Source organism: Mauremys reevesii, linkage group 9 (genome assembly GCF_016161935.1).
Source record: "Mauremys reevesii isolate NIE-2019 linkage group 9, ASM1616193v1, whole genome shotgun sequence".
Lineage (NCBI taxonomy): Eukaryota > Metazoa > Chordata > Testudines > Geoemydidae > Mauremys > Mauremys reevesii.
Genome location: NC_052631.1, coordinates 78,931,348 through 78,956,637, shown reverse-complemented (window position 1 = coordinate 78,956,637; position 25,290 = coordinate 78,931,348). Strand labels below are relative to the sequence as shown.

General features: G+C 47.1%; 1 protein-coding gene across 16 annotated transcripts in view; it reads right to left on the bottom strand.

The window, feature by feature from the left end:
• Positions 1–25,290, bottom strand: part of EFNB1 (ephrin B1) — a 143,469-nt gene that overhangs the window by 101,206 nt on the left and 16,973 nt on the right. For 3 of the 16 annotated variants that reach the window (XM_039488881.1, XM_039488885.1, XM_039488894.1), the window contains one exon: positions 6,535–6,759. The exons of 9 other annotated variants lie outside the window; for them this stretch is intronic. Coding sequence is in view for 1 of the 7 variants with exons in the window: in XM_039488879.1 (XP_039344813.1) it covers positions 22,996–23,123 (128 nt within the window). In the remaining 6 variants the exon portion in view is untranslated. Of the gene's footprint in view, positions 1–6,534; positions 6,760–18,143; positions 18,235–22,995; positions 24,663–25,290 lie in introns of those variants that run through there. 4 more of the 16 variants (XM_039488883.1, XM_039488893.1, XM_039488884.1 and 1 more) reach the window with 3 other exon arrangements.

Sequence of the window (25,290 nt, the reverse complement as noted above, 5' to 3'; positions counted from 1 at the left end):
AGAAAGCAGCTCTTTGTGTGTCTGCCTGGGAGGGTGGTGCGGATCACAGGACATATACAATAACTTCAGCCAGGCCCTGCTGCCAAGGCAGTCTCCTTGCCTTCAACATCCAAGGCACTAGGGCTCTGCAGCACATGCACACACACCACCCCCCTCAGCCATTTCCTCCATCAGCCTCACTCCTCCAGGTACAGCTTGTTCCCAGCTCTGCAGGGATTAGGAAGAAGAGCAGCTCCTTTGAGGCCAGGGCCAGAAAAAGGAGATGAGTGCAGCACCTAAACTGCTTATTCCCCAGCATCACTTGAACACCAGCCTTTAAAGTGGCAGTGGTTCAAGAAGAAGTATATAGGCACAGAAAGGAGCAGCTACTGCCTACGTTGTAGGCTTTAGATGTTAGAACCCCCACCAATGTCCAGCTTCTGCCTTTTTCTGCAGCAGTCAACAAGACACAAGCTAGAATCCAGGCTTCTACAGAGAGGCAAGTTGTTCAAGCTGGAGTTTAAAAAAAAATAAAGTTAAGCAACTCTGCCCTGGGCTTCCCTGCAACACAGCAGTGCCTCTCAGTCCTGACACACAACACTTCTTACCATTCGAGTCCCACACTTCTGCACAGATCACTAGTGCACAGCAGTCACATGCTCTGGACCAACCTTTATTACCATGAATTTCATTTCACTCTGGCCCCAGTGGTTCCCAGAGGAAAGAGGCTGTTCACTGATGCATTAGCCAGATCAGCCCCTCCCCACTTCAAGTAAGATTTTAATTCTTTTTTTATTACTTATTCTAAAATAATTGACTAATTGGCCGAGCCCCAGTTGTGCACTCCAAGTGAATTCCAGGTTCACTGTTGCATGAAACATTTATTAAATACACCAGAGCTAGAGATTAGAATAAATCAACACCAGGCAAGCCAGAGAAACTGGGTGATGTCCTCCAGGAGTAGACTACAAGGGATGGAAACTTCCATTGTACCCAGAGAGGGGAAAGCCTGAGGTTAGTCCCAGTTATAGCCCACGATGCACTTCTACCCTGAGTAGGAGTGTATTTGAGTCAGACCAAGAACAAATATCTATTGTGCAGGCTAAGCAATGCATCTCAACCTTGATCTACATCTTCCACCAATCCTGTCCCTGTTTTTCGAGTCTAAAGAGTCTGTCACAGAGAAACCCACCCTGGAGTACTATAAAGGGAGATAAGAAGATGATTGAAGCAACCTAATGTAAGGAAGAGAAAGAAGAACCGAGGGCAGCAGCTCATAAGCTCTGCAACTGGCAGCCCATCAGATGACAGGGAGCCTGGACTATCCTATTATCTCTGGGGGAACCCTCTCTTCACATTTGTATTGCACATAAAAAAAAGAGCTGACCAAGCCCAGCACAAGTACAGCCCACACAGACTTGGTGCCTCTCAAAGGACAGGAGTTCATTACCCCTCACAGCCCATTTCTAAAGGGTGGAATCTGGCAGGGCCCCCTTTTCAATTTCAATCCATCACCACCAGGCTGTATACAGAAAGGAGCTCTCACAAGCCTGCACACTTTCTGGGGCCTTCCTGCCCAACCCCAGCCAGGGGCACTCTTCTCAATGAACAGCTCCAGAAGGGGACATAACTCCCACAAAATTGTACATTCAGAACAAAGCTCAGGTGGGGAGAGAGGAGCTTGGTTAGTGCACGCAGTAGCTTCTCACTGCATGGCATGCAGATTTTTTTCAGCAGTTACTATGGGTCTAGCTGATCAGAAGGGAGACAAGCACAATACCAAATAATCTCTATTTTAGAGATAGGGAAACTGAGGCACAGAGAAGCAGCAACTTGTCCAGAGTCACAGGGAGTCCACATTACAGCTGGGAATGAAATTGAGGCGCTCTCAGCTTCCGGCCAATAGACCATGCTTGAGGCCCTACTTTGAATCACGGGAGGATTGTCAAAAAATTGCAGGTGACTTGCAGACGAGCCATGTAAAAATCACGGGAAAGTAATAATGGATCTTATTATTTGCAGTAATTTGAAGAAGGGCTGAGAGCGGGAGCTCCTGCTGTCAAAACTGCAGTGGAAGCCTAATATTGCGGGATCCACAATTTACACATTATTGCAAATCAAGTAGGGCCTTAAGCATGCTGCCTCATATAGTGTGTTAGGAATGTGCCCTGTAAAGGCACACTGCTCTCGCAGTGGGTGCAACTATTTATTATTAGAGAGGGTTTCAAAGGGGCTATGGTTTTCCTAACCCCTAGAGGCAGTAAGCAGAGTTTTCATCCAGGAGGAGGGGAGGAAGGCAGTCTCATGTCCTGGCCTTGCAGGAGGCTGCCACCCCCTGGCTGCACGGCAGGCTAACCTTCCCTCTCCTTTGCTTTCCTTTAATCCCAAACACTGAAGCAGACCCCTTTCGGGGGAAATGTTATGCAATACATGGAAAGTTTCACCCACCCGCTCTTTGCTACCTGCTGTCAAATTTAAAACATATTTGATGCTCATCAACGGAGAAACATAACCTGCTCCCTAATGCCAACATGTTTACTTTTGATGCAAAGAAAAAATTCACACACTGTCACTCACCACATTTCCCTCTGCTTACAGCCTACAGCCCTGCGAGTGACAGCTGCCAAAAAACTGCGTAGGATGAACTGCACATGCCCCATGGAGTGAGGTTTGAGGTAGAAGAGCCATATTTCAGTCCTGTTACTCTCCTATCCACATTGGGGAGTGAAGCCCCAGCACACCAAAACCAAGACAAACCTGTGGCCCAAGAGGAATAGTCCTGCTTTAAGGTTAATTCTCAATGGCAGAATGGGAGTCTGACCAGTATGGGGGTATGAGTTATGCCAGACACCCAATGGAACACATGTGGCAGACCAACAACAGGATACAAAGCAGGTCTAGAAAGTGCTGAACTCTTACAATAAAAGGCATGATGCAGCTCAGATTGATAACATACCCCACAACTGTCCAGGACAATGAACACGATGAGATCCTCAACACTATATCAAACTAGGTAGATTCAGGTGGAAAATGGACATTTGAACTGGAAGCTGGGTTTACCAGGAAGGGAAAATTGGATGGGAGAGGAGTTCTAGATGCCTTCGCCCGAGACAAATGGCCAACTGAAATGCTTGTTCTGAGGAAAAAGATGGAAACCAGGGCACTGCTCCTCTCTCTCTCCAGTCTCTGGGACACATTAGATACTACTGGATGCTGAGGAGGGGAGGAACTTTCCAGCTCCTTGGAAACTGACTTTAAGTCCTCAGGCTATCCAGACTAACCAGGCCATTCACTTGAGTGCAACTAGCTAAAGCCTCAACAAGACACCCATATGATGCCATTAGTTGCTGCAGGAGGCAGTCCCAAAAGGCCTCTCTGTACCTGCAGCAGTCAAAAGTGATTCAGCCCCACCAGTGATGCTTTGCAGAAGAAATGCCAGTCGTAAGAAAGCCCTTGCCCTCCCTTTGCCTGAAGAATAGTTTCCGCTCAGGGCACTCGTGCCCAAGGAGCTGCTTCTCACTTCATTGGAGGTGCTTTCACTAAAGCAGCCCTCCCTTCTTGGCCTATCCGAGGACAGGACCTGTCCCAATTGCCCAACCACCATTCATCCCCCAACCAATAGCACTATGCACTCACCTCCGCTACCCTCAGGCATTCAGTCCCTGCTGGGCCCCTTCACAGCTTAGGCCAGTCTAATGAGCCTATGAAAGCCTCCGTCTTTCCCTGAGCAAACTGTCTGATCATTAGGATTCCAAAAAGCTCCAAAGTAAAGGAATTTTCCAAAGGGGCTTGGTTCTTAAGCAGAAACATGAAGCAGTGGAAAAAGCCTGTTGGAAGTCCGGCACGGCAGGAGTTTAAGGTGGAGGAGAGCACAATGTGTATAGCAGATTGAGCGATCCGACAGGGCCCATTAAGAAAAAAAATGTAATACATTATGTCGTTTCTGTGGACTCTTTCCTAAACCTCTATTTAAACAGCTAAAGCAGAGGTATGCAAACTACAGCCCGCAGGCCACATCTGACCATCCTGCCCGGCCCTTGAGCTCCCAGCCGGGGAGGCTAGCCCCCGGCCCCTCCCCTGCTGTTCCCCCACCCACACAGCCATGCCGCTGCGCGGGCAGCGCCCTGAGCAGCGGAGCCGGCAGCATGTCTAGCTCCAGCCGGGCGGCGCGGCTGCCAGATATGCTGCTCTGAGCGGCATGGTAAGAGGGCCGGGGCCGGAGAAGGGGTGGGGGGTCAGGGAGCAGTTGGATATGGGAGGGGGGGCAGTTAGGGGCAGAGGGGGTCCCAGGAGGGGGGCGGTCAGGGGACAAGGAGTGGGGGAGGGGGGGTGGATGGGTCAAAGGTTCTGAGGGGGGCAGCCAGGGGGGCAGGAAGTGGGAGGGGGCGGATAGGGGGTGGGGGCCAGGCTGTTTGGGGAGGCTCCATACAGTTTTGCAACCTCATTGTGGCCTTGGGGCCAAAAAAGTTTGCCCACCCCTGAGCTAGAGCCTTCACATGCACATATAAAACAGACCTGAGCTGTAGTGCCTATATGTGTACAGATGATATAGGCTATTTCTCCTGCTCGTTACACATACCCATGCTAGCTCTCACTGAGCTAGCATGAATATAAATAGCAGTATAGCAGCAGCAGCTTGGGTAGCGGAGGCACGGCTGAGCTACAGAGTACAAACCTGCCTGAAACCGTGGCTCAGCTGCACCTCCACTGCCACTACCCTGGTTACCACCACTACACTGCTGTTTACTCATGCTAGCTCAGTGAGAGTTAAGATAGTTAGGGTACATGGACATGGGAAATCACACCTCTAGCTTACAGTACGGACACAGCCATAGACACAACATGACATGCTAAGAACATCACATTCTTCCCACTACCTGCCTGAGATGAGACAATGGCTAAACCCAGGAGCTGCAATGTAGCCACAGGGAGAGGCAGAGTCCAGCGAGCCATCCCTCCCTTTCCTGCGTGTACAGCCCCCACACAGGAAGCAATAGAATGGCAGAGGACATTCAAAGAATTGCACTAACATTTTATTACATCTAAACTGTATCTCTTGACCAAAGACATGAGACAAAGGTTTGTTTTTTTTTAAAACTCATCCATGATTTTCCTTGCAGCCCATAACCAAATATAAATCCAGCCCTGCACAGAAAAGATCATATGGATGCTACAAACACAGCTTCATGTGGGCCAGAAAATGGAGACAGAGACTCATATGGAAAGAGCTTTCTCTTCATATTGCCAGGCACTGAGGTGACAGACTGCAGACCCCACTGATTATATGCTGCAAGAGGGAAAAACAAGTACCCCAATAATGTGCATCTTGGATCATGGGGAATGGCAAAAAGACATGCCGGACTGTCCCTACCCCCTGTTGCATGGACACAAGACCACTATGAGCTTTTGAATTCTTCAGCTGGTGCTAAGCAAGAACGTGCGTGCGTGTATATATATATATATATAGGGGGAGGGAGGGGCGTGACAAGACACCAAATAAATCTGGCAGCATGTGTTGAGCAGCTGAACGCTCCTAGGTCTGAATGAGGGAGGGTACAGTCCTGGCCATTCAGAACCAGACAAATGAGCACTCAGCAAACAGATGAAATTTAAAGAGCATGGCCAAAGCAAGTGGAAAAGCGGCTGGTAATAAGATTTGCAGACACCTGGAGGGGTACAGCTTGTCTTACAGCCCAGGAATTCAAAACAGAGGTAAGCTCTAATAACCCTGGGATCCAAGAGGAGTGAGTAATCCAGCACCCCCGATACTAAGACGATGCATGAAAAGCAAAGTCACAGGCCACTAATCACCACAGACCTGGGATGGGCTCTGAAAACCCTGCAGAAAGGACAAACACGCTAGTATGAGCAGAGCTACCAGGAGGCTGGACCTTTGCTCCTGAAGCAACTTCGCACTGCTTGCTGGAAGCTGGATCTGTACAGTTTATATAACGCCCCAAGTAGGCATGGTGCTTTAAAGACCTCTGTAGTGACAAGTCTGCACTCTGAACAGTTTGCAATCTGCAGTCAGTGTAACACAGAAAGGATGAGGCAGCACAAGGCTAAAACAGCAGGAGGTCAGAAAAGAAGCTCTTTGGTATGAGTGGACACATTTTATCAGGATATTTTTATTGTCAGCTTTGGGGACAATATGGTCTGTAGATTGGCCGAGATCTCGTACATCAGAAAGCATCATCCATGGACCATGGCTCCTTTCATGGTCAGCACCCTAGAAGCCAGCTCCAACGCTTCCCCAAACCCACAGATACAAGGAGGCATCTGATGGGCAATCAGACCCAGACACACATTTGTCTCTTCAGTTTGCTGTAAGTCACGAGGCAGTGCAAAAATTGAAAAATTTTCCTATATTTATGTTGCATTTTACATTTGCAAGATGGATTCTTCACCAATGATGGTAAAGTCTCACTAACCCCTCCCTTTCTCCCACACCTCCAACAGAAAATAAACCTGCCTTGAGCCAATTCTAAGCTGTGCCCCTCTCCGTTCAGACCCTTTTAAATTTACATAATCATCTAAAAATCAGGAGGCACTCACTGTCAGCACTCCTGGGTCTTTGCTCAGAGATGGCCTTGGAGCAACTGCCTTTGTTAGATTTCCTGGCACTGCAGCTTCAGCCTGACTCTGCAGTGGACTGTTGGCCTCCAGGGAGGGTGTTCAGTTATGGGGTGGGGGCCACGTTCTGGCAGCAATAGTTCTATCTGCAGGTCTCCTGGCTCCTGCTGACTCTGCTTTTGTACTCTGAAGTTCTCGGCTGTACATCTGAAGAAGAAACTAACAGTTGTGAACAACAGAGCGAGAGAAAGAGAGAAAGAAAGCAACACAAATCCCCAGGATAATGAGCCCAGAGGAGGGAGATGGTGGGCTCTATCTGAGAAGGGAGCCTTGCTTTTATTGGAGAGGCCTAAAAGGGCTATAAATCCTCAGATTCAAAGGCAAACTCAAGCTCTTTCAAGTCTGAGGAAGGCCTGGGATGTGTCAGCCGGTGAGGACTAACCACACTGCGTCCCCTGCTGAAGTGGCCTCTTCAGTAAAGCTGTTCTGCAGCTTGGGATATTACACTCAGATCCTTTCCATATGCTGCCCTTGCGGCTGCAGACAGGGTACCTCCTTAATCCCTCCCCTGGCTTCCAGGGGAATTTCTCCCTGCACAACACAAACCACCTCACACTCTCCTCTAAAAGAGAGGCCCACTATCTCATAATCCTGAAAATGCCAAAAGATGCTTAACAATAGCCCAATAGTCCCCCTTTGCAAAACTCCAGCCATCATATTGCTTTTTAAAGGGGAAGAGTCACCATTCCACAAATCCTATATTCACAAACACTGCACCTAAAATTGCTCCTTAACTCCAGGTGGGGAATGGACTTACACTAACGCTTTGTGGGAAAACAGCAGGTCTCCCCTTTGTGTTCAGTTGGGTTACTACAAGAAAGCTAAACAAAGGAATTGAATCCAACCCTTACAGCAACTGTATTTACAGGCAGACATCCTTCAGTGCAGTTCTCTCAAGCCAAATCGGGCACTCGTTTGTCTCATTGCTGCTGTAACAAGGAGCTGAATGTCTTCACTTAATAGTCTCACACACAATATCATACATGCAAACACACTTTAGAAACCCATTAAAATACAGAAATCGGTAGCAAAAGGAATGAAACGTAAAGTCTTGCACTCACATTTAACATGTCCAACCAAACAGACTTCTCAGCTTTAATGAGGAATTGAATATGCAAATATTCAGTGATCAATACTAATCGCATAAGTGTATTTATAGCTGATAAGCAGCAAAGACATTTTGTTTTTTCTGAAGTACCGAACCAGAAGCTGTTGCATAATAAAAAAAAAATCAAGCAGTGCAGATCATATTCCCCAAGGTTCAGATCAAGCTGCAAAGAAGGGAACTTCAGTTACTACAAAAAAAAAAAGAAGTAAAGCCCTTTACAGTAGGAAAAATACATTCACGTGTTCTAGGTATGGAATATGTCAAGCTCATTTCTGTCTCTCCCATTCCTTTCCCCAGCTACCTGTGAGTTAGGAGCTCAGCCACCAGGGGATGACACCTGGTCTGCTCTTGAAGAATGTACTCCCCAAACTCACTACCAATGATATTCTCCGGAGATAGAGATGACTAGCTTGTATAGCAAATCCTGTCCCCACTTCCTTACAGTGATTAAGTATTAAGGGCAGAATCCCACTCCAATCTGGGGTGAGAGGGAGAGAGTTAATATGGGGGGCGGGGGAAATTTTATCATGTCCAGACCTTCTGATACCAGTTGTTAGAAAAGATGTGTATGCTGCATATACAGCGTACCAACCAAGGTTTGAGCTCTTCCCCTCCCTCCCCACCACCACCACAACACAAGAGCCACTGAACAATTACAAGCAACACACAGGCTTAAGAATCTACCCAATCTGATTTACACAGTACACAAAATATCTTGCCTCAGTAATTATTCAACTCCCTCAGCCAAAGGAGGAGAGCCCACACTCAAGCTCCCAAAACATAAAACTCTTCCAGTAACTAGATCCTTGAATAAGCTGAGAAAGGAGTTTGTTCCCCAATACTAGTACAGCAACCACCAAGCCATAGTCAGTGGGAATCCCAGCTGCAGATCATGTGATAGAATGACACATTTTAAATCATCTTGTGTTACTAGTTTTCACAACTTGGTGCAAATCTGCATTTTCCATAATATGGAAGAGAAAATACAACTGAAAAGTATGCAGTGCGAGCAGCTCAGGCTTCTGAAATTCCCTCAGGATGTTTGTTTACACTGACGTTTTGCAAGCCACCAGCTAGCCCATAAAGCTGCATCTCAGCTCTGAAATTTCAGGAAAAATAAAAAGGCTTGGAAAAAACAATTCTGGAGCAGGTGCTCCAACAGCCTTTCAAACTGCTACACCACATGCTAACATTTTATAAGGGTTTTTTGTGAGTAGCAGTCACTCTGACATGACAGCATCACAAATCTAGTTCATGCTTTATCATGTCAATATCTTGTATGCTAATAAGTTGCTTGTTAAGTAGTCAGGCATGCCACACAGCTACAATGCTGGAAGAAGCCTCCTGGAATTGTGGTTGATTAGTTTCCAGTTATTCCTTTGTCCTTTTTCATTTAAACCAGGAAGACAAATATGCAAGCTTTGCCCATCCCTATCTTTTACTGCAGAAGGGGAACAAGCCATCAATTCAGTAGCCAGGGACACTGTACACAGAGCAGATGCAGATTTGCTATTCTGAAGGTACTAAAGACGGGCTAGCAAGCAAATTAAAAAAGAAATCCAGTTCATTACAATTTCACTCGAAAACAGGTTTATCTTATCAGTATTGGGCTGTACGTATTTGCCTTTATGTAGCTCCCTATCCTGATAGTCTACACAGTGATTTGTTCACCCACAGACTGGTATTTCCTCAACATGGCACAACCTGGCTACTACCCAAAGCAAGCACCACAGACAAAAGCTGACAAAACTGCTGTGGGAAGAGAAGAGAGAAGACAGAGCACCTGTGAAGGGCAGGCTGCAGTCAGGAAAGGTTATTCCAAGCAGAACAGACAAGCCAGGGTTAAAAATAGCTAGCATTTTTTAAAGTGCAGCTGCTCAGCTCCAGGGCCCTAGTGGCCTTGCCACGCTGACACCTGAATAATTCTATATCCAGCTCTGGGGAGTGAATGGAGAGAGCTCTGAGAAACAAGTCATCGCTAACCATAGAAAAGCCCTACCTGCCACCACCACCATAACTCTTAAGCCTTGCTTACAGCAGCATTTTTGTTTAATGCAAAATAGCCATGTGACTGACACTGCCCAGGCACTCAGGCCTGGTCTACACTGGGGGGGGGGGGTGTCAAACTACGGTACGCAACTTCAGCTACGCAAATAGCGTAGCTGAAGTCGAACTACCTTAGTTCGAACTACTTACCCGTCCTCACAGTGCAGGATCGACGTCCGCGGCTCCCCCGTCGACTCCGCCACCGCCGTTCGCGGTGGTGGAGTTCCGGAGTCGACGGGAGCGCGTTCGGAGTTCGATATATCGCGTCTAGATGAGACGCGATATATCGAACTCCGAGAAGTCGATTGCTACCCGCCGATCCGGGCGGGTAGTATGGACGTACCCTCAGAAAATCAGAGTCCTGGTCTCAACTCTGTCAAAAATGTCTAGGGGGGCCTGGACACATCATTTAATCTGTCTCAGTTCCCCATCCTAAGAAGAGGATAATTCTTCCTTTTTCTGATCTTTTGTCTTGTTTTAGACCACACTCTCTTCAGGACAGAGAAAGGGTATGTCTTCACTACCAATGTTGAAACGCTGCCGTGGAGAGCCAGCTCTCTCCCAGCACTGTAATAAAACCACCTCTGCAAGGGGAGTAGCTCCCAGGGCTGGTGCTCTGTCTACACTGCCATGTTACAGAACTGAAACTTCCATCGCTTCCATCCCCTGAGCGAGAAAGTTTCAGCACTGTAAAGTGGCAGTGTAGACAAGGCCAAAGTCACTGCCTACGTGTTTGAACAGCATTTACCACGAAGGAGCCTGATCTTGCTTGGGGCTCCTAGCTGCTGCTATGCAAAAAGAAAAAAAAGAAAAAAAAAAGTGTAAATCTTGCCACTGTTGCCACCAATGGAGCAACACAGGGGCTGGGCCAGTCAGCATAGACAGGACAGATGTTCAGCGCCAACTTGTCTAGCCCCACTGGGATCAGGTTGAGATAAAAACATCTAAACCCTGTCTGCAACTCTGACTAGCACTTCTACTGGTGGAGCTGCATTGGTGCTACTGCAGGGGTTCTCAAACTGAGGTTATTACATGGGGGGGGGGTCGCAAGCTGTCAGCCTCCTCCCCAAACCCCACTTTGCCTCCAGCATTTATAATTGTGTTAAATATATTAAAAAACTGTTTTTAATTTATTAAGGGGGTTGCACTCAGAGGCTTGCTATGTGAAAGAGGTCACCAGCACAAAAGTTTGAGAACCACTGTGCGAGTGCAATAGCAGGCAATCTTAGAAACTGCTCATGTATACACAGCCTTTAAGGCTGTCCAGTAAGTATCAGACTGTGCCCTCCATGCGAGGCTTTGGACTTCTGAGTCTCAACTGTAATGACCAACACAGACAGCTAGTGATGAGTCACCATTAATGCAGACCAGGGGTCGGCAACCTATGGCACGCATGCCAAACACGGCACGCGAGCCAATTTTTAATGGCACGCTGGAGCCTGCCGGGACTCCAGCATGCCATTAAAAATCCTGCCCAGCCCGGCCCGCTCTCCTCTGCCCTCCGCTTCCCCCCACCCCACACGGGGGCAGGGAGCAGAAGCATAGCCGTGCGCACGGGGTGGGCAAATGGCCCCACTCTCCGGACACGGCAAGCCGCAAGGTCCGCGCTCCCAGGCCGGAGCTCCGGGCCGAAGGCAGCAAGCTGCCACCCCTTCCCCGCCTTCTCCCCTCCCCTGGAGCCATGCTGCCGCATGGATCGGGGCTGCGCGCTCCTGCGGAGCAGTGTTTGGCTCCGCGGGGAGGCAGACACGCTCCCTGCTCAGCTGGAGCTCTGCTGCTGCCACGCACAGCGCTCTGAGGGCCGGGGCTGTGCTCTCTCGCGGGGCAGCGTGTCTGGCTCTGCGTGGAGCCTCAATGTAAAGGGCCCAGGGCTGGGAGGGTTGGATAAGGGGTGGGGGCAGTCAGGGGACAGGGAGCAGGGTGGGTTGGAGGCGGGGTGAAGGGGGCAGTCAGGAGCGGGGGTTGGATGGGGCATGAGAGTCCAGGGGTTTGTGAGGGGGCCGGTGGTGGCTAGGGGTCAGGGCAGTCAGGGGACCGGGAGCAAGGAGGGTCCTGGGGGGGGGGGGTGCAGTCTCTGGAGGGGGTGGTCAGGGGACAAGAAGCTGGGGGGGTTGTATGAGTTGGGAGTTCTGAGGGTCCTGTCAGGAGGCAGGGGTGTGGAGAGGGGTTGGGGTAGGCAGGGAGTGGGGCGGAGGTTGGATGGGTCAGGAGTTCTGGGGGTCCTGTCAGGGGGCGGGGAGCGGTTGGATGGGGCATGGGAGTCCTGTGGGTGTGGCTGGGGATGGGGGTGTGGATAAGGGTCGGGGCAGTCAGGGGACAGGTAGGGGGTAGGGTCCAGTCCAGGGACAGGGAGGCTTAGATAGGGAGTGGGGACCTGGGCAGTTGAGGGCAGGGGACAAGGAGCAGCGAGGTTGGGAGTTCTTAGGGGGGCAGTCACCCAGCCCTCTCCCCTGAGCCCTGACCCCCCCAACACACACACCCCACGCCCTCTGCCCTGAGCCCCGCACACCCCCCAGACCCCTGCCCTGTACCTCCCTCATACACACCCAGACCTCTGCTTAACTCCTTCATCCCCCCTCCCCAACCCTAGCATCCCCATCCATACCTAGCCCCCCCCCCCCTGCCCTGACACCTCCAGCCCCCAGCCCAGACTCCAGCCCTCTAGGTTCTGGCTGCCGGCCCCGCACAGTCCACTGCTGGTCTGGGTTTCTGGCTGACGGACCCTTACCAGCCGGTGTCCCGGCCGCAGGCCTCGCTCAGCCCGCTGCCGGCCTACGTGAACAGAACCCCAGACCAGCAGTGGGCTGAGCGGGCCGGCGGTGTAAGATCAACATTTTAATTTCATTTTAAATGACGCTTCTTAAACATTTTGAAAACCTTGTTTATTTTACAATACAACACTAGTTTAGTTATATAATATATAGACTTATAGAGACTTTCTAAAACACATTAAAATGTATTACCGGCACGCGAAATCTTAAATTAGAGTGAATGAATGAAGACTCGACACACCACTTCTGAAAGGTTGCCGACCCCTGCTGTAGACAGTCCCCTGAAGGATTGGTGTCAGAAACGATCACCCCTGTGGAGCTGCCTTGCAATCAAAGAGGCTCCTCTTCCAAAACTCAGTCCCTGATTCTCTAGCACAGGGGTCTCAAACTCAAATGACCACGAGGGCCACATGAGGACTAGTACATTGGCCCAAGGACCACATTACTGACACCTCCCCGCCGCCACCACTCCACCTTTTCCATGAGGTCCCGCCCCTACCCCGCCTCTTCCCACCCCGCTTCCCTGCCCCATTCCAACCCCTTCCCCGAAATCCCCACCCCAACTCTGCCCCCTCCCTGACCCCAGGGGGTGCAGGAGGGGTGTGGCAGGGGCTCAGGGCAGGGAGTTGGAGTGTGGGGTGCAAGAGGGATGAGGCAGGGGGTCAGGGTGCAGGAGGGGTGCGGGGTGCAGGAGGGGGCTCAGGGCAGGGGGTTGGGGTGCAGGGTGCAGCAGGCAGGCAGCTCGGAAAGGGGGTTGGGGTGCAGGGTGCAGCAGGGGGCTCAGGGTAGGGGGTTGGGGTGCAGGACGGGCTCGGGGGGCGGGCTTTGGCCCAGCGCACACTGCAGGCAGGGTAGGCTCCCTGCCTGCCTGCCCTGCCCCCGTGCTGCTCTGGGAAGCTGAACGAACGTGGGGGAAGAGAGGTGCAGGGGCGTGTGTTGCTGTTGCTTCAGGCACCTCCCCCCAGCAGCTCCCATTGGCCAGGAATAGGGAACCACGGCCAATGGGAGCTGCTGGGGGTGGTGCCTAAAGCAACATCAGCACACACCCCTGCGCCTCTCTTCCCCCACGTGCTTTACGCTTCCCGGAGCAGTGCGAGGGCAGGGCAGGCAAGCAGGCAGGGAGCCTGTCCTGCCCCCAGTGCATGCTGGGCCAGAGCCGCTCTAGGTAAACATTGGGGCATGGCGGGGGGGCTGTGAGGAGCTCGCGGGCCATGGGTTTGAGACCCCTGCTCTAGCACCTCTCACAAGCGTAAGGTCACAGAAGGCAGCTTTTTGGTTTGTGTGTTTTTGTTCTAAAAAACATTCTTACTCCATGGAGTTAATTCAAAATAGTTAATCTAGAATAACTCCCTACGTAGACAAAACCTAAAAGAAATTAATGAAAGGGGAAACAGACCAAAAGGAGCCAACCTTCTAGAGGAAATAAGACAAGTATAATAAAAGCACCACCACATTACTGCATCCTTGCCCAGATGTGACATGATGGCTACTCCTTCCAGTTTCCTCCTATACAAGGAATCATTAATTAGACACAGAGCGGATTTCAGCTTTGTTTCTCCACACCCTGCTTCAGCTGCCAGACTCCAAATAGCATGTGCTACTGATCTCTACAAGACGTTTCTCCACTAGAACTCCTGCACTCATCAAGCAGATTTGCTTCCAAGCACCAAGGCTTCTTTGACTCTAACACTTTGTAGAAGGGCTACTCTGCTAGATATTAGCAGCTCTGAAACCTTTCAAGGAGACACTGGGACAATACTACCCATCTGAGACACAAAAATCCTATAGCAGATTAGTGCTGTCTCCAATACATATCAAAGACTTTTAGAGAACTTTTTAAACTCCACTCAATATTAATCCCAAAAAGGGCAAAAAGCTTTAATTAGACATAGTTTGAAATATTAGCCTTGGTCTTTATAACTAACACAATGAGGATATGGGAAAAGGCGTACATGATGCATGCTAGTATCCACACTCCGTTCCATGGATACACTATCTGCATCTGCTGTACTTTGCCTGTTTTGGACAAGACTCATCTTCCGTTTGCGAAACCACTATATAAAGCGCCATGTATATCTGAAATGTTGTATTTAAAAAAATATAAAGGGTAGAGAATATACTAAAGTCACTAATTCCTTCAGATCAAATATGAAATGGGACCCTCTCATCTGAAATGCTGAAAGAAAAAAAAGAAGAAAAAATTCCCCCAAAGAAACAAAAGCTTTGATTCTGTCATAATTCCAGACAGTGTTTTAAGGTACTTTAGCAGCTGTTTAGCTACATGAAACTACAGCTCCTTTCACAATCAGTCACCCCATCACAGCTCTTTTTTAAGGAAGCAATTAAATCTGTTTTATAGAATCCAGTGGTATTTACACAGCTACTGCAACAGTCACTACTTCAAATTCAGTCCCCCCACCCCCCTTTTCTTTTTTTTTTTTTTTAATTTTCTTAAGTCAACAGAAGAGTCATTCCCTAAAGACATTCACTGAGCCCTGGCAAAGGCACTGAGAAGGGAAACAGGACTTAGAGGGAAGTGGCTTTCTTTCTTTCTCCAAAGTTGAAAGTTACATTTATTCATCTCTCCCCTGAATAACGCCAAAACATGCCAAACTTGCCATATCCTCACTGAAATGAAGAGACAGGCAAAGTGTAATAAAAATCCCCTCCATCATGCATGAACACAAATTTATGTAGATTTGCTACAAAGTAGACTGCTGCACCCCTATAATCACAACACGAAAACAATGTTCTGCTTGCACTTTAAATTGAAGCTAGCCAACTTGGAAAATGCACTTTCAACAACACTGCACAAAACTGAACTAGCATTATGCTCATAATCATGAGGCCAAGCTTACATATGAACTATTCGAACCAAAGCATGCAATGCTCTGAAGCCCCTTTTCCACCCTCGTCTTCCTGGCACATTTGAGAATAGTTCTTTCATTTCAGCAGGAAACATGAACCAGGATTCAGGCTGCCCAGCCCCAGTTAATCCAAACCAGTCTTTGGAGATTAAGAAAAACCCTTCAGATGTACCAGTTAAAGGTGCATGCATGCTATAAGATCAGTTACGCTGCCATCTGGATATCCCACACTCGGATTAGCAAGGAACCACAGCAGATAACACCCAACTACTACCAGCAGAATCACTCTTATTCAAAAGGAAGGCTCAAAAAGTTCTACAATCAAAATACATTTGTAATTAAAAATAAGCAGCATGTATTCAATATTGCGCAACTCCTTATACTGTGAAGCGCCTCATGCACCCCCAGTACGGTAATTAAATTACATCTGCTCCTACAAGTGTTAGCCCACTGATGCAAAGCTCCAGGCCAACTACTCCCATCAAAAACAGCTTTCCCACAAGCACTTTGTCCCTCATAAAAGACATTTAAAAAAAAAAAAAAAAAAGGGAGAGAGACACCAGTCTTCAAACTCAATGCTTACAAAATTAAATAGGACACTGTGATGTCATTAAAGACAGAATAAAAATACCACAAAGGATAAGACCTTTTTGTTCTTGGCAAGCTTTTTTTTTAAATTTGTTTTTTTAAAGCCAGTAATTTTCTTGCTACAGAAAGCTAATAAGTGAGCAAGTCTAGGAATAAAATTTCCGGGGGCGGGGGTACGGGAGAAAAGTATATTAGGTTATAATCAATTCTTAAAAGCTACATGGATGATGTGTCCCATTTCCCTCTCCTCCCTATTAAAATGCTTTCTGGAAAGCCAAATTCCAGCCTGAAATGAATTTTCCAAACCATATTTTATTAGGAATGTTTCCTTTCAGCGTTCAGCACAGAAGCCCACCAGGGTCAATATTTCTCCAAGATTACACTCATGGGATTTAAGATTTAGTCAGAATTTCTGCGTAACTCCAAGTTGTCTAACAATAGTACACCCCAACCAGTCATCAAAAACACTATCTATTAAATAGCACACAGTCTGATTAATTCACTGAAACCAAATTACAATTTTTGTCCCCCTGTAAACTCAGAAAGCAGTTTTCAAAGAGCCCCCTTCAGAGATGATGGGATAAAATTAGAACCACATTGGTTCATTGAGCCCCCTGTAGAACAGCTCTGCTCACTTCCAATGCAAAGCTCACTTACAGGGGCACTAATCCTGTCAACTTTTGCCCGAAATGTTTGTTGAGCACACATTAAAAGCTCAAGCCCACCAATATCATCATCATATTTTTCAGATACACATCCTTATCCTGCATTTTTCACAATACAAGATACAGTAATATCTGATAGTGCAAAGGCCAAAAATGAAACTGACTAGAAACAAAAAGGAAATTTTTCTGCATTTCTCACTCAACATGAACGAAGTAAAATATTTGACACAGTGGAAAGTAAATGAAATATTTAAAAGGCTAGGGCATTTTGTATCATCTATAAGGAAGTTGCCCTTTTACATCCAACATTTAACCCGATAGTGTCCACTTAATCCAAAGGGTAACCACAGCTACTTCTCTCACTCCACGGAAGAGTCACAAAATAAAATTATAAATTCATCCTTTATATGAATAGTAGTGGGATGCAGGGAGAAAAGGGCATAAAAACACTGACATATTTTAAAGTGACACGATCAAGTCCTGCCAGTCTAAAGCGTAATGCTTTTTTCCTTGTATCTCTTAGAAAATTCCACATGCTATTTTTAAAGGCTTTCACCTTATTCTAAAAACAGGTATTAATTCTAAGCACTTTTAACGGCATTTGGATAGAGAACTGATAAGGAATCACCAGAGTTCTATGTTTCCAAGAAGCATAAGAGAAAACATTTTTTGTGTTTCAAAAATCCTAGTGAGTGGTCTTTAAATGCATCAGCACAGAGGAAATAATTATAATGTAACAAAAAGCAAACTGTTCATTTTTATTAGGTTGGGGGGCAAAGTGTGATGGGGGCTATGTAGGTTTCACCCCACTTTTTAAATTTGCTTATTAAATTGCATTTGCTAGCGAGAGCAATACATAGTGAAAAGGGGGACATGTCTAATTAAGCAAAATTTGCAAAAATCAAAAGCACTAGCACAAGATAAAAAAGTGTAGCATGTTCTGTTTGGTAACCAGTCGTCTCCAATGAGACCTGAACCGCAGAAGAAAGCAACACAGAGAGGGGTTCCACAGATTTAGTTGTGGCAACCCTTGAAAAACTGGAGTCCAGAAATTAAGAATTTGATTTTCACTTGTGTATTAAAACACAAGAGCAAGGGAAGATATTCCACAAGGGTCCAAGCCCTAGACAGAATTTGATAAACGTCACTGGTATCCACAGCCGCCTTCTATATAGAAAACTTACACAGATATGGATCTGCTCTAGCTAGTATCCTTGCAAAACAGAGAAGAAATGCTGTGAGACCAAGTACCCCGAAAAGTTCAACCTATCCATAACTAGAAGACAGAAAACCAAAAACTGAACATTTTCTGCGTGGGAATTCTATCATCATGCAGACGTTCCATATTCATTTCAGCCTTTCACCACCCCTGAATAACCAGCCAATCTTTAATTCCTATCTAGTTGGCACTACTTCAGCAGGTTAATTTATAGAGGGAAAGAAAGAATGATTTTCAACATTCACCCTGGTAAACCCCAGTACATGCCTGGCAATGGAGCTGTGCCTTTGTCCTCACCCAAGTCCTACACTTTACTCTGGCTATTCAAAAGAGAAATTCTGATGACACCAGAGACCTGCTGGCAGAAAAGTAAAGAGAAACAGAAATATGAATATATCAGAGAAATAGGTTCTACATAAGCAAGTGTTCCTACAGACTTTAGCTTCTGAAATCTATACTACGGGAAGTTTGAAGTAGGACCAGCAATTCCACCATACTCCAAACAAATTCCACAAGCATCAAGAAGTGACCATTACCCTCCAATGATAACTATTCCACCTATTCATCGAACCCTCTGTATGGGAAGGAAAACAAGGATCCTAACTAAAGAAGATATCTCCAAATCCACCCACATATTGATCTTCATAAGCAATGAAACATTCTTTTAATTTGCCCCTTTTCAGTGTTACATTCTAAGGCAAGAACTGCAACGACTTAGACTATAAGGGCAACCAGTTTTCCTGTGACAGCTAGGCACTCTGAAAATTCATTGGCAGATGCTTGCTTTTGGGTGGGGCATTAAAGAAATATCATACTCCAAACACGCAGAATAATTATTTATAAAACTCCTCCCAACCTTGCAGGTATTAACAATTTAACACTAAAAACAATTTAATTAGTCAGGTTTGTCTACTCAACATGTACATTTTACATTACCCAGATATGGAAAAGTACCAGAAATGCAGCTCAAAGGTATCAGCTAACTCATAAAAAGAAGACTCATCACATAATCAAGGAGGGTGTCTTCTCTTTGCTTCCTAGCACAAATTAGAATGGCAAACTCTCTGCACTAAGGAAATGGCATCTCACATCGGTCCCATGCCAGGTACATCCACCTATGACTTCTCAAGCTAATGCAATCAGTTAAAAATTATTTCTAGTGCCACTCTCCCCTCCCCACTTTCTTTCTTTCAAATAAGCTGAGGTGGTCTCTGGAACCAATTTACTTTTTTTATCCCCCTCAAAGCCTGCATGATAGATTTACAAACGCAGATGGTCACTTCTTGGGGAAGGGGGCTCCTCTTGAGCTCCAGGCCCATGAAGGCATCTTCAAAAGGGCGGCGGGGGGGGGGGAGGGGGAAGAATCTAATAGATGCAATCATTTACTGGGATTTTATTGGCTAGAAAAAGTCTCTTTCCTAGTCTAAGTCCTCTGCATCAGAATGTGAGCGTTTACATCCATATTTGCTTGCTGATAGCAAGATAAATTGGTGTTTAAGCGTTAGTGTCCAGCAGTACAGAATGACCAAACCATTTCAAATTATTTCGTTTTCCCCTTTCCTCCCTTTCCCAGAAAAGCCATAAGCTCATTTGATAAAAGATTTGGAGAGAAAGTTATCAAGATAAAGGCTTTTTTAAAAAAAAAAAAATTGAGACGAGATGGGGATAAGATAAACACAAGATAAAGTTCAACAAGACTGCTACCAAAAACATCCTGATGTAATCGGTCCCAAAACACCTATATGTCATTAGTACACAAGTTGGGTTCTTAAACATCTTTTAAAAGCTTTTAGTTACTTTCTAATCCAACAAACATGTTGGAAAAGTAACTTTCATCATCAATATTTTTAAGTTAAGATCAGTTGTTCTGGGATTCTATTTATTCTATTAGTGAAGTTGTAATGCCACGTTACAATAAGGACTGGAGGGAAAAAGGAGTGAATGCTGGAATCCCATCAGATATATAAAGTAGGGCTTGAAGGAAGTGCTTAAATCTTCCCCTGTCACCTTACCCTGAAGATAAGAGTTGTTTAAATTCTGATTATTTCAAAAGCTTTGCTGGTAACAAAATCAGTACTATTAGATTTCAGAAACCGGGAATGTAGAAGCAAAGATTTACTTCGCTGTTCGTTTTAATGCAAGAAAGATTCCTTCCTCTCAGAAATCTTCAAAAAATACCTACTTTTTTAACAAGCCATACCAGCCTTTCCACATCAAAGTACACCAGTACTGAACTGGTAAGACAAAACTATTAACAATCTTTAATTTTCAGGCAACTCATGCCTAACAGCCTCTGGGTGCCTTAAATATAAATGAAAAACAATTTACAAAGAGGCAACATGTTCCATTAGGTTCTGATCAACCAATGTTTCCAAAGACATTTACAGAAACAGATAGGAAAGTGCCTACCACTTTACACTGGGTAAAACAAACAGGCAACAACAAATTTGCCAGGAGCAAAGGAAGACCAGCTTTTGACTCAGAAAATAGTACTTCCAAGCCATTTTAGAATCAAGGACAATTTGAAGATCTGCTCCAAAGAAGCAGGCAGATGAGCATATCTGGTGTTTTATTAAAGTATATATAAAGAGTAAAATTTCTACAACTAGGTGTAATGTGTTTACCATTTATACTAGGTGCAAACCAGAGGCATTATTAAATAAAGGCTGGCACCAAAGTTTACAATCTTCTCTTGTGGAGCCAATTGATATCTCTGGATGCTGAATCCTGTAGTCAATGGGAATGTAAATTGCAGGCAGAGTTGTCTCCCTAGCTCCAGCTTGCAGAGTTCAGGTACAAGACAGAAACCAGGGACTAGTTTTTAAATATTTGCCCATTAGTCAAAATTTATTAAAAAATCCTTTACAGACTAGCACAGTAGGGGACGAAGAAAAAAAACCGAGAGTGGGCCTAGAGCCAATCAGAACCTAGCACAATGGAAAGGCAATCTGTGCAGTTCTAAAGCCATGGGTAAAAAGCATAGATTACTTTTAGGTGATCTAATAAAGATATCAACAGAAATCCTGTTTGCAATAAAACTGAAGTCTTGCTAAGACTGCAAATAACTTGAAACATTCCTAGATCTCATCTGTATCTGCAAAAGCAGCCAGAAAGTTGTAAGTTCACACATTTAAAAAAAAAAAAAAAAGACAAGTTCTCACCCAATTTTTTGTGCAAAGGGAACATCGTTTTGGCATAAAACTGACAGAGATGTGATGAGGTTTTGATATATTAATCTCCAGTTCTTTTGCCTCTAGCCCAAGTTTGCACAAAGCATGTGAATTGAAAGCCATCTGCTGGCAATTCCAGACCAATATCTACAGCTTAAGTAGTAAGATTCTCAGTAACCTATTTTTAACAAGCAAAAACCAAACAAACAAAAACCCCAATATCCAATATAACTGGCACAAGAGGGGTATTAAAATTCGGAATCCCAATTCAACTTGAAATCCCTTGTGGGCCATTAAAATTTGATTTTGTCCGTTATAGTCAGAAATATTCTAATGCACTTAAAGGTTCAAAGATCTGGAGAAAAGTCTGCATGACAATTAAAAAGAAATTTAACCCACCGCCAACACCGATTTTCCCTGAGAAAACAGGGGGAGGGGGGAGCGGGAGAGAATCTTGTAAAAGCGTGGTCACAAGACTGCAAAATGAAGGAACAATTTGGATAATGTTTTAAATGCAGCCAGGGAATCCCTGTGAAAGAAAAAAGGTGCTCCCACATCCCACAAAAATAGCTGAACAGCAGCAATTAAGTGAGATGCAAGATTTAAAAATACAATATTTCTACACCACGTTAATTGGGCACATCCAAAAACTAGAATATTCTCCTGTAGAAAAGTAATGTCTAGAGCTTGGGACTGAACACAGACTGGCATAAAAGAAACAGATGGGACTCTAATATTGTACTACTTGAACCATTCAAGGAGGTGGGGGGGTGGAATGTTCTTCTCCCACTGTATTAACTGTCCCACCAGCATAAATTGAAAAATCAAATTAGATAAATAAGAAAATCTTCTTTTACTGATACATTTTATATGCTCATTTCATATCGCCATTGTCCCTAAATAAGGGACCTCTGGTATTACTCTAAGAGGCAAGAGCATATCAGCAGTCTTTCCACCCTTCTTCTTTGAAGGCAAAGTCAGGGGGCATCTCCTTCAGGTTATGATTTATTAGAAAAGTAAATGTATTATTAGGACGGTAAGATTAAGTGAATATATTTAGCTTTATCAAGTCAGATAGCCTAATAGAGGGGGTAAGGGAGAATCAAAGTAAAAATTTACATGTTTAATTTCATCTAAGAGAGAGGGAAAATGCTTCATCAGTGATCACTTCGGTCTCTCGCCTCGCCCTATAAATCATTTATGTCCATCTGCGTATGTGTGTGTTACCTATGGAGTCCCCAGCGGGATGCTTTGCCAGTTTCCTAAATGGGTTTCTGTGGAAGAGATGAAACTCTAGATTATCCAGAGCTAGAAAAGCTAATAAAATATTCATTTTAGTCTATTTAAAACCTGGTGCATGTCATCTTCCCCCCTCTGTAAATGCTGGATCTAGGCAGAGCTGTGTATTTCGGGGAAAGAAGAAATCAGACACAATGGGGCCGGCTCTTTAGGCAGGATCAGCCATGGGGAGGCAAAGTCCGCGGGAGCAACGCTGAACTCAGAACCACGTTACAGCCCAACGGGCCCGATTTAAGCACCGGGGCCGCGTTAAACTGCTGTAATTTCTCTCTCTTCCCACGAGCTGCCCCAGCAGATGCAGCGAAGACTCCAGATGCGTTCGCCGGGGAAGAAGGGGAGGCTGCGCGGCGACCCGCAGGAACATGACAGCTTGGTCTGCCACCCCGAGCAGCCGAGCCCAGCTCGATCCGCGCCCAACGCCCGGGGCAGTGCACCAGAGCAGGAGCGGGCTGCGGGCACCACACACTCTGGGCGAGCTCAGCCGGCTCAGAACGGCCAAGGGATTGCCTCGCCCTGGACCCCAGCTCCTGCGCCAGGCAGAGGCGCCCAGACCACGCTGCCATGCCCCCGCCCCGGAGAACCGGCCCCCGCTAAAAGGAAAGGGGAGACGCCCGCGGAGGAGATGGGGGACCCAAGGGTGCGGCACGTACTTGGGGTTGGCCGAGCTCCAGGACACCGGCTCCAGGTTCTTGGCCAGCGGCGCCGCGAGCCGGCACATGGCAAGCAGGACGCCCAGGAGCCACTTGCAGAGACTGGGGCGCCCCTCCGGCAGGGCCATCTTCCCCCTCGCCCGGGGGCGCCGGGGCCGGCGAGCCGCTAATCCTCCCGGTGCTGTAAATCCCGCTGGCCGCTGCCCTGGTTCTCAGCCGGTTTCACGCTCCCATCCCCTGGGGCTGGAGTCCCCCGGCAGCAGGGCTCACTCCGCCCGCATCCAGGGCCCCCCGCGCAGCTGCTACGGCTCCCCCAGACGGGCACTGCTGCACGGGCTGGTCCCGCGGAGAAATCCGCCCCTCTCCCCCACGCGCTAGTCCCTCCGAGCCTCGCCCCCGATTAGCTCCTTGGGGCCCCGTCGGCTGGAGTCCAGCTCTCCGCGGGTCTCCCGGCTCCGCTCTCCGCTCCCGCCGGGCTCAGCGCGCCCATGCACTCCCGGCTCCACACTGTAACTCCACGGGCTCAGCCCGTCCCGTCCCGGCGGCTTAGCGCGTCCCCTCCAGCTGCCCAACTTGCACAGCGCCAGCGCCCGCCCTGCCACGCTCTGTACTCCCCAGCGCAGGCACCAGCGAGGCCAGCCCCACCTCGCCGACCAATAGCGAAGCGGGATAGTGGGGCCTTCGCCTCTCACTCCGCCTCTCAGGCTGAGAGGGGCGGGGCAGCCCGGCCTCTTAAAGGGAGGTGCAGCTACAGCGGCTCGTGGGGTTGCTAGTTTGAGGCTAGAATATCTGCTCCATAGAGCGAGTGCGTGCAGTGCCGATGGTGTGTATGTGTGCGGCTGCTGGCGCGCAGAGCTGGGGTTGATGCATGTGAGGGGAGAGCGGGGGTGCGCGGCTGTAGTGAAGTAGGCAGGGTTGTGAGGAATGCACTGGGTTATACGGGGGGGGGGGTGTAAATCAGCTGCTCTGGGGAGCTGTTGTCTTTGCAGCGTTGGGATCCCTATGCAGGACTCTGATAGGGCCCATCTCCTATGCCGAGACTTTCTCTGCTCTGGAGCCTGGCTGAGCCAAGAACCCTGGCAATAACGGGGGGCAGGCAGCTTCTGCGCTTCGCGAGGAATTCTGTTTCCAGCTCCTGGCTCGGGCACTTCCCCTCCTCTTGCAAAGCGAAGTGTGTGGGGACAACACAGGTCTGGAAAGGAGAAGCCGCCCCAGGTACAGAGGCTGGGGACACCCAGATAACTTCAAGCCCTAGCCCGAAATGCTCGCACTCCATGCAGTTCTTAGCAGGCAGGGGAAGAGGGCTCACTTCACTTTCATGAATTGCAAGAGACTCTCCCTGTTTGGTTAAAGGAGCAGAACGGAGTGGGGCTGGGGGTGCGAGCCCTGTCTGCAGAAGGAAATGCCCCCCTCTCCTTATCTGATTTACAAGCCGCTCTGTCTCTGAGCCACTCGATAAGGATCCGCAGAGCGCTTCAGAGGCGTTGTAAGCAGCACTGCTCTTCGTAGAGCCGGATGGGAGAAACTGCAGAGGGGTTTGCTCGCCCCTTCTTTACTCAGCAGCTCTCACGCTTCTATAACATCCAGCCGTTTCTTTCCCGGGGCAGGCAGAGTGGGGTTATTCTTTCAATTCTCCCTTCTCCCCTCACCACACACTGGGAATAATTCAGTTACTTTTCTGCATTTTCTCTACTAGTGTAAAATTAAATACAGCATTTTATCCACAGGGTCTCAAACGTTAACCCCCACGCCCTCCCGGTTTAATCCCGTATCCAGACGTCTTCCCATAAAACACAATCACCCTGTTCAACACAAAGGAAATAAATCCAAAACAAGTTCTAGAACCCCGCAAATTGTTCAGCTGTTTCCCTACTCAACATCTTTCTTACTTTCCATAACATTAACGTGTCCAAGATAATCTGCTTTTAAAAGGGAAAAAAGTCAGTGTGTGTGCGCGCATTATTTCATTGGGATTATGATAATAAAATCCCGATTAAAATTAATCTGTTAGAGTGCTAACTGGGGTGGATTACCTGCTATGTATCTAATGACTTTTGGGGTTGCCGGAGCTTCGGTCACTCTTGTTTCTGCCAGACAGTTTATTGCTGTTTTTACAAAGGGGTTGTGAGTTTTGAGCATTAAAATTGTTTGGTTTTCCGTTTGATTGGATTTTCTCTGACTTTGGGGTGGTATTTGAATGATTTCAAGGACATTATGATACTCGGAGCCCTAGGATTTGGGTTTGGATTTTATACATTTGTTTTTTCTTCCGTTACAAAAATGGGATTATTTTTG